At 37.9% G+C, this 9,865-nt stretch overlaps 2 protein-coding genes across 2 annotated transcripts in view; both read right to left on the reverse strand.

The window, feature by feature from the left end:
• LOC131302582 (putative disease resistance protein At3g14460) overlaps positions 1 to 1,953 on the reverse strand; it is a 47,093-nt gene extending 45,140 nt beyond the window's left edge. Inside the window, exon 1 of the mRNA XM_058329293.1 lies at positions 1,334 to 1,953. Within this exon, the coding sequence (XP_058185276.1) occupies positions 1,334 to 1,743 (410 nt within the window). The 5' untranslated portion in view covers positions 1,744 to 1,953. The remainder of the gene's footprint in view (positions 1 to 1,333) is intronic.
• Positions 1,954 to 2,468: 515 nt separating this feature from the next.
• Positions 2,469 to 3,657, reverse strand: LOC131302850 (putative disease resistance protein RGA3). The gene has a single exon (XM_058329642.1). The coding sequence runs from the start codon at positions 3,555 to 3,557 to the stop codon at positions 2,469 to 2,471; it is 1,089 nt and encodes a 362-aa protein (XP_058185625.1). The 5' UTR covers positions 3,558 to 3,657.
• Between the last annotated feature and the right edge of the window lie 6,208 nt (positions 3,658 to 9,865).

The following is a 9,865-nucleotide window of genomic DNA, read 5'->3' on the forward strand; positions in this document are numbered from 1 at the left end:
TGTTGCATTCCCTCCGATAACGACCTTAGTGTGCGACAGTATCGAATTTGTAAGGATCTGAGGGAAGTTAAGCCTTCCAAGCCCTTAAGGTCCGTAAGACTGTCACATCCACTTATATAAAGTGAGTCCAGAGAGTTTAGGATTTCGAGTCCTGTCAAATTTCCTATTTTAGGGCAGTCCTCAATTGTCAATCGCTTCAGAGAAGACAAATCAGACATCTGATTTTGCAGAGTCTCGATATTGGGCGTACGCATTAGCTGTAAGGACAACAAGGCCTCGTGATTTTGAAACAATCCGTCCGGAAGAATCTCCAACTCGAAGTTTTCTATCGAAAGAGAGGAAGGCGAAGTCAGATTATTCACTGACTTGAGCAACATTTCACTGTCGCTGATCCGCAATATCTTAAGTGTTGCAAGGGCAGGAAAATTAGTTAGCTTGGGGCAGCCGATTATATCCAACTCTCGCAGGCGCAGGAAAACATCTTGTCTATCCATTGTCGTCCATTCCTCCAAACTCGGCATTCCTCGAAGATAAAGGGTCTCCAGTGCCTGGAATGAAATTTCCCCTTCTCCATAATACTCAGGGTCGAAGCACTTCAGAGAATCCATTCCATCCATTCCACCGATATAGAGTTTCTTAAGGGAGTGTAGTTTCCCAAGAGGCGGAAGTTATTCACATCGTGAACAAGAATTTAGAAAGAGCTCAACCAGATTTTTAAGAACCAAGCACATCATCCAATTTGGAAACTTTGAACCTCGGTAATAACTTATACTCAGCGTCTTCAGATTCGGGGGTGAGGTTGGAGACTCTCAAGCACCCCTTCAACATCATTGGGTAAGTTTTCTTCTTTGTGATCACTCCAATGTAAATTCAGACAAACAAGATCATGTTTCCTCTTCAAATTGGCATTCTCGGCGTCCGCTGGACTTCTTACATTATCAAGTTTTTTTATTTCCAGCTCCCCGCAAGATTTAATTCTTTCAGCTCGCCAATACGGTAACCCTCGGCTTGGCCCACAATGAATTTGCTTAGCCTTCGTAGGGAAGTCAGCTGTCCCAATTTAGGAGGCATAGAAATAAGAGAAATACACCCTTCAATGTCCAGGTATATGAGATTTCTCATATGTTTCATGTGTTTGGGCAACTTACGAAGCTGCTTACAATATTTAAGTTTCAAAGTCTCTAGGTTTTGGAGATCACATATTGATTCTGGAACGTATACTATGTTAGAGTTTGACATGTTGAGGTATCTAAGATGGTTTGAGTTGGAAATTGATTTTGGTACCTTCTCAAAAAAAATACTGTACGCATTCAAATCCAACACCCTGAGATATTTCTGTTTCGATATCCAAGGAGACACTTCTTCCCAAGAAAAATCAGTGTTTGGATGTAAAACTAATGACCGTAGAGATGGAACTTCAAGCATAGCCTCATTCCAAGTTACTCCCCCTGCTGAGCGACTGTTAAGAAGCAAGTGACGAACCTTTCCTGGAACTTTCAGATCCTTATGCGAGTCCATAACATATAGTAAATCATATTGCATAATAGATAGCGCCAGATCGTGCATAAGATCATGCATTTTACATACTGTTTTGCCATATAAATTCTCCTCCACGTCTTGTAAGAAGGACCTCCAAACTAAGTCATTAAAAATCTCATGGCCCGTATCATGCAAAGTTGTTTCTCCTTTAGAGGGAATAAAACCATTCGCCATCCACAGCTCAATTAGCGTGTCTTTCTCCATCCGACTGTCTTTAAGGAATATACAACAATAAGCAAAGCATTGCCTCAAGTGTGGAGGTAATTGTCATAGCTCAACCTTAGGGCAGGCAAGATAGTACTTCCATCATCTGGTAGATCCCAAATCTTACTGTCCCTCACAGATAACCACTCACTTTTACTGCTTTTAAACTGCATGAGGCTTCCTAGAGCTTTTACGGCTAAGGGCAACCCTCCGCCTATGAAGCACCGACACCTCTAAAGGTCGAAGTATTGCAGTGTCAGGACACCGCGGGACACCTCAGAGATACGTACGGGACACGCCACGTGGCGTGTCCCATATTTAAATATTAAATTTTGAGGGGGACACGGCTGGGGACACGGCGGGACAACGCTGGGGACACGGCGGGGACACCGATGGGGACACGGCAGGGGTCAAACTGTAATTTTTTTAAAATTTTGGGGGCCAAATTGTAATTTTTGAAAATTTTGGGGGTCAAATTGTAATTTTTTTATAAAAAATTTGGGGCCAAATTATATTTTTTTTAAATTTCTGGGTGCTAAACTATAATTATTTATTTATATATATATATATATATATATATATATATATATATATATATATATATATAATTATACACGTGGCGTGTCCCCCGCCGTGTCCGTGTCCGTGTCCCCATTTTTTTAGAATTCCCGTGTCCCGGTGTCGGTTTCGGTGTCCGTGTCGGTGTCCGTGTCCGTGTCGGTGCATCATAGCCCTCCGCATTTTTTGACTATCGCCGTCCCAATCTCAAACAGCTCATGGTCTTCCTCCATCCTTCGATTGTCAAAAGCTCGTTGCTCAAACAAGGACCAAGAATCATCCTCCGATAGACCAACCATAAGGTGCACAGGAAGCGTAGCCATAATTTGAGCAACTTTCTGAATCCTTGTTGTCACTACAACCTTACTGCCTTTAGCTCCAAACCTAAGTACGTCTTTTAGCCTATCCCAATTCTCATGGTACTCATTCCACACGTCGTCCAAGACAAGCAAATATCTCCTGCCACTCAATTTTTCTCGGAGGCGGCGCTGGAGTAGATCCAAGTTCGTGATATTGCATGTGCCTCCTTCTATGGACTCTACAATCACTCGCGTTAGTCTCTCTATGTCGAAATCATCAGACACGCAAACCCAAAGTCTTAAATCGAAGTGCCCCTCCACCCTCTTATCATTGTACACCAATCCAGCGAGTGTAGTCTTGCCGAGGCCCCCCATGCCCCATACAGCACACACCGAAACACCATCGCGGTCGCTCAAATCATCGAGTAACATGGTAATTATCATTTCTTTCTCGTCATTCCTTCCAAGAATTTCAGATTCATTCACAAAGGAACTAGTCTGTCTTCTCTCCACCGAACGAAATTCGGACACCAACAATCCCTCCCTCAAGTGAAAACTTCTCTCTCCAGCAATTCTATCCAAACTCTCCTTAACACCCTTAATCTTATTCCCCATCTTCAAGCGAAATATAAGCCGATTTGGAAGAGAGAAAAAGGCACTTACTCGGTGTATCTGAGAATCCAGTTTTCGTTTGAGGGCTTCGGTGGCAAATTCGTCCAACACGTTGTCGGCATCGTAAGCTGAATCCTTGAGCTTTCGGACCCAATTCTTGACGGGCTCGCTCGTCCATTGCTTGGCCTCTGCATCAACAAGCACTGCCTGGATTGTACTCAAAGTACTCTCCAGATCCTTCAGCTCTTTTTCGAGGCCCCAAGCTATTCCGAACTGCTGCAGGGCTGAGGAGGTCAAGGTTGTGAAGATTGTCTGTAAGAGAGAGGAGAGGAGTACATCTGCCATGGCTCTGTTTTTTGCCCAAGGAGATGAGATGAAATGCAGAGGTTTTCAAGATGAAAGAAAGGAAAAGAGAATTGGGAGTGAGAAAAGTAGGGAGGGAAGGAGGGAGAAGAAGAGTGATGCTACAGACCAGGACATTAGCCCATGCTCCAACCCATGCTCACTGTGATTGGTTCAAGTTATTATCCTGTGTGGTGTGACTGAGTTACACATGGTGCATCTAAATGTACTAATTACCCCTTTTTCCCTTAGACTTTTATAATTACAATTTTAGACCTAATTTTGAAATGGTTTTGCCCTGTGATACTGACCTTGTGCTTCGGCTAACTGTTGTTCTAATTCTCTAAGCTTATCCTGCTCTTTTCCTATGAATCTAATGAGAGTACTACTATATTGAGGTCTGTGAATATATAAGGGTGTATTTAAAAGCCTATTTACTAAAAAGTTCTGAGTAAATATTTCTTCCTCTAGTCTGTGAATATGAATTAAAATATGCTCTCTCTTGTTCATGTATGTAAAGATAAACTTGTGATCAAATTTTTGTAAATCCTACTCGGTACTTACCACCACATGATCCAGATCAACTGTTTAAAATAAATTGGATATTGTAAATGGTATGATATGTCTGATTACCCATCAATTAACCTTTCTTTCTATTATCATCTTATTTTATGTGTCAAAATTTCTCCAAAGGAATTCCTTACTTTCCTTCTTAACCTACCTCCGAATACTATGTTCCCTCAACGCCACTCTCTGGCAAAACGGGTTTAAGACTCAAGAAGGCTTTATGATTTAAAGGCCTGAAGTTATTACTTCTTTAAAATTTTGGATTTTAAAATATGGATGATGATAAAAACTGAATTAAAATTTTTGGGTAATACAGACATATAATTCATACAATATTCACTGTATTTATGATCATAGGGGTGTTCCCTTTCGGGAGTCCCTAAAGAACAAAAGGGCTGAAGAGAAACTTACAATATTATTACTGCAAACCGCTAATTACAAAGATCAAAAGATCCACTGCTGAAGATTGACTTGACCAAATACAATTGCAACAAATGCTTACAGATAGCAAGTGTTCAAATGCTAGGAGAGTCGTGTTTACAAACGAAAGACTCTTGGCTATTTATAGACTGACTCAAAGTTTAAAATGACTGGCAACCTATTAGCAAAAGAGATCCGGTTTCTCAATGAGGATAGTAGATGCCGCGTGATCTCTTGGCCCGCATCGTCACATCTTTCAACTTCCCTTTTGAAAAAGAGGACCTTACATTATTGTTGTAAAGAAAGGTGTCCGAAAGTAGTTGGACTAATTATTTCTTCTGTCTGGTGAAAAGTTGTTGAAACAGTAAAAGTGGTTGATTTGCTGGTGCAGAGTGGTTGAAATAGTTTGGTAAAAGTAATTTGCTTTTGGCAAATACTTCCAATTTTCATAAAGTATCGACCCATGTGATGACAGGGTTGCTGTCCATCATGGTGGGATACTTTGACTTTACTTCTCATCCTTCCATGGTATTGTTGAGATTATGGATGGCTTCTTCATCAAAATCGAAATCTTCATCTTCTCCATGATCGGATGGGCTGGATAAATCTTCTCCTGTTAACATGGCTCTTTGCTGGTCTTTTTGTTTTAAATAATACCTGACTAAATTATCATGTCCTGTCTCAAAGTGAAATTTTAGTTCTGGAATGTGATCATTGGACCTAATTTTTTGAAATAGGTCTTCACATATTAATGGTGCCTTCCCATATTCATATAAACTATCGTAAGAAAATCCTTCGGCTATGGTGAAGGCAATGGCATGCCTGATCTGTTTTCTTATAGAATTTGCCTAGCAAATTCATGGATTATCATTGTCACAATGATAAATTCTTCTGAGGATGGTATTTGCAGGATTTGTGTTGATGTGAATATTGTGGTAGGCAGGAATGAGTTGTCCTGTAGAAGTCCATCCTGGAAGTTTTGATTCCACCACGGCTTCAACTGCTGTACCCTGTTCTGCCATAGAATTGAGAACACATGCTGCAATTTTCCTTCCAAATCTGTTAGTATCTTCTGGGTCATGGAATATAATTTGTTGAATATATCCAAAATCCAAAAGAGTTGCTTCTGTAATTTCCACCATTCTATCTCTGAAATTAAGATAAAAGGGTTTGAAATGCTTCATGTTTATGTTGGCCATGGGGATACTGTAAATGAGTTGGCAAGTACAGGTCATCCGTTCCAAAGGTGTTTGAATGCAAGTTGGTTTGATTTTTGGACATGGAACAACATCTTCTTCTTGTAAATAAAGGGTTTTCCAGGAAATAGTGAGTCTCGGAATACAACCTTCATTTTGGTTGATCTTGATCAATTCTGAGAATAAGAATTCCTGGAAATGAGCTCTATCTTGTCTGGCTAAGTGCTGAATATGGTTGATAACATCTGGGGGAAATTTTGAAAGAAAAGTAAATGCTTTTGGTTGCAAAAGCTCTATAGGATCATGTTCCTTACTCCACTCACTCTTTTCTTCATCTTCCAGTGGGGAAGACTGCTTTCTCACTTTTACCAGTGGGGTAAAAGGGCTTCTAATCTTTTTGAGCTCCTTCTCTGATTCTAACAACTTCATTTTGAAAGTTGTTATTTCTTCTTCAAGCTTTCGTTGATTATTGATCAACTGTTGATTGGCTTGCTCAAAATCTTGGTTTCTTTTATTTAAAAGTCTAAAATTTCTGGTCATTGTTTCGCAATGACCACAAAATTTTATTTGCTGAGAAACTGGCTGGCTAGAAGATGGTTGGTTGAAAATCTGGTTATTTTCAAAACCTGCAGTCTCAAGGGCTGCCTGAGTATTTAATCTTCTGGAAGACTCTGAAATAAAAAAATTATTTCCAATGGCGCGATTTGCCCATTGATTTGCTTCTGCAAAAGTATGAAAACCTTTCCATGTTGAGGAAGGAATTCCATCTATCTGTTTTAAAACTTCTGGCCAATAAGAATAAATTCCTGGGACACGGCCTATAGCTACACAATAAAATGAAAATCTTTTTGTTGGGTTTGACCCATTTTGTTGATTAAAGAAAATATTTAAAGCATTTAGACAAGCCAAGAATCTTGGAACATCATTGTGAGAGTTCCAAAGATTATCTAAAAGACACTTCTGTTCCTCACTGATATTATGGATGAGGTACCTGAATTTAGATCTGGATTGTTCAGGAAAAACTCTGAGAGTTACACTCCCAAAAGTTAAAAACTTCTGATCTGTTCTGGTTGAACTGGTTATGCTGCTGGAAGATGCCATCTGAAAAATCAGAAATATTAGTCCTTATTTCCCTGGATAAATAATCTGCTAAAGTATTTTCTTTTCCTTTAATATGTTCAAATTCTACTGTGTAACCATTACCTGTTATTGTATCAACAAAATTAAGCCACCTACGAGTACTAATCTTTTTCTCATTGAGAAGCTTATGAAATTTAACAATTGCTTCACAATCTGTTCTGACTGTAAAAGGTTTGAATAACCATAACTTGAAGCTATTAATGGCATTAATAACTCCTAATATTTCACAATCTATACTGGCTAAATTTCATTTTTCTTTATATTTTCCACTGGAGTATCTGCAAATCTTTTCTGTGGACTTGGCTGAATACTTTGTAGGTTTACTAAGGAGTATTGCTCCCCTTCCTTTCTCACTAGCATCTACTTCTATTACTATGTAGTCTGATTCTAATGGTAATTCTAGTTCTGGTAGATTTCTACAGATTTCCTTGATTTTTCTGACAAGATCAATATCTTGCTGGTTGAAGTATTTTTGACCGGTTGGGATTGTTTTACTATACAAGGGTCCTATGATTTTGCTAAGATCTTTTATGTAAGGTCTGGCATAATTCAAAGTTCCTAAGAATGACTGGAGCTTTTTCTTGTCTTCTATTTTGTCGAGAAACTCTAATATCTTCTGTGCAATGTGTGGCTGTAACTGGATTTTTCCCTTTCCTATTCTTACTCCTAAATATTCTATATATTCTTTATTCAATTCCATTTTCTTTTTACTGATGATTAAACCATTATCAACAAAGGATTTAAAAGCTATCCTAAGATGTCTGTAATGTTCTTCCTGTGTTTTACTGAAAACAAGAATGTCATCAATGTAAACAAGAATAAAAGAATTATAACTTTTAAATATGCTATCCATTTTTCTTTGAAAAATACTGGGGGCTGTTTTCAAGCCGAAAGGCATGACAATCCATTCGTAACATCCTTGGGGACATGTGAATGCTGTCCATGGTCTGCTGGACTGATCTAACATAATCTGCCAAAATCCTGATTTACAATCAAATTTACTAAAAATTGTTGCATCCTGGATACTATTTATGAGCTGTTCTTTACTGGGTATATCATAGCTATCTAGCTGAATATTGTCATTAAGGCGTTTATAGTTTATGACCATTCGTGCCTTATCTCGTTTTATTTCTGCATGGTTTCTTACCATAAAAGTTGTACTTCTGTGAGGACTGATACTTTCTGTTATTACCTTAAGATCTAATAATTCATTAATCTGTTTCTCAAATTCTTTTATATCTAAAGGACTGTATACTATTTTCTGGGTGCTAATCTTAAAGTCTGGATTAATGATTTCTAAGTGTGCTAAAGTTTTGGTTTTATTCCAATGTTTGATTGGATTTTCTCCTAAAATCTGGGTTTCATCTGCTAATCTGATTAATTCATCTAACAGATCTTTATCTGTTCTTTTTTTTTTTTGCGATCAAGAACTGACAAAGAATGTTCTATCTGACAAAAATCTATTATATCATGATCTATCTGGATTAATTGTTCTTCTAACTGTTCTTCCATTAACCATTCAGATTCTGTTTCGACAGTATCATCTATGGTTTCTTCATATAAATCTAGGTGTGTATCTGGAAATGGTACGTCTCTTAACGCTTCTGCTATTTTCTCTTTTACTATCCTATTTTCCTCTGCTATTTTTTCTGTTTTGTCTGTTTTGTCTATGGTTCCACCACGCTTAGCTGACAACTCTGATTCTAAAGTTTGGGCATGAAGTGTTTCGACCTGTAAACTACGTTTATGAAACGTCACAAAGTGTTTGCTAAATGTGATGCTTCCATTCATGCTATCTATAAAGTTTAATCCTAAGATAAACTTATAGCTGTGATTGATGTCTCCTATCCATACCATGGGTAATGGGTAGGTATGTTGCTGCTGAAGTCTGTTGGTAAACCTAATACTGCTATTCATAAGACATGTATCATAAATAATACTGGTATTATTCATGAGATCTGCTCTAGCTATGTAACCTGGTTTTAACTGGTATAAGGTTACGGCTAATGTGACTTTTGCCGGCTCCTGTATCTACCATAGCTTTGGTTTTTATGGTCTTTCCTGGATTTTTTCCTTTAGCTGGTAATAAAATCTCACAATTTATTTCTATAAGACTGTTTTCTCCTATTCTATTGACCGACTCAACAATGTTGCAGTGGTCTTCGATAGTTTCAAATATCGCAACTGATTTTAAAGGCTGGTTTTTCTCATGTAACTGGCTTCTTAATCTACTATTTTCAATTCTATATTTCTCTATTTCTATGGTTAAAATTTCTATTTTCTTTTCTAACTCACTTATCTGTTTTTCAAACTGGAACTTTGTTCTATCCAAATCTAATCTAGCTGTGGCTGCTTCTAGCTTGGCTTCCTGGAGTGCTAGTTTTGAATTCTGGTTCAAAACTGGTTGCTGTATGCTACCACTTAAATCTATCGAATCTCGATCTATTTGATGGTTCTTTTTGAGACAAAACTTGCAAACACTTTTCTTGCAATGTTCACATAAACTTCTAAATAATCTAAAAGGATAACCATTGCATTCTGAGCAAGGTTCACTATCTTGGCCTATATTATGTTGCCACTGGTGTATACATTCTATACCACTACTTCTAATCATAAAAGTATATTCTGGTAGATAGCTGGGAAGTTCATCTTCTGAACTACTACTGCTACTGCTATCATTAACTTCTAAGAGATTTATTCCTTCTGGTTCTGTACTGATCAAACTGTATATTGATTCAGTATCACTATCTTCTAACTTTATTTCTATAAACTCTATATTATCAAAATTTTCTAATTCGGCTATAAGATTTGCCTTCTCGGTGTTTCTCTGGTTTTTCTCTTAATTTATTAGGGCATCTGTTTGCTAAGTGATCTTCTGAATCACATATAAAGCATTTACATTTACGGTTCTGAGTTGGTTGAACTCTTTTTCAAAAATGTTTCCTAGGTCTTGGTCTAAACTGTTGTTTGCTGGGTGCTTGTCTGTAA

Source organism: Rhododendron vialii, chromosome 10a, assembly GCF_030253575.1.
Source record: "Rhododendron vialii isolate Sample 1 chromosome 10a, ASM3025357v1".
NCBI classification, from domain to species: Eukaryota; Viridiplantae; Streptophyta; class Magnoliopsida; order Ericales; family Ericaceae; genus Rhododendron; species Rhododendron vialii.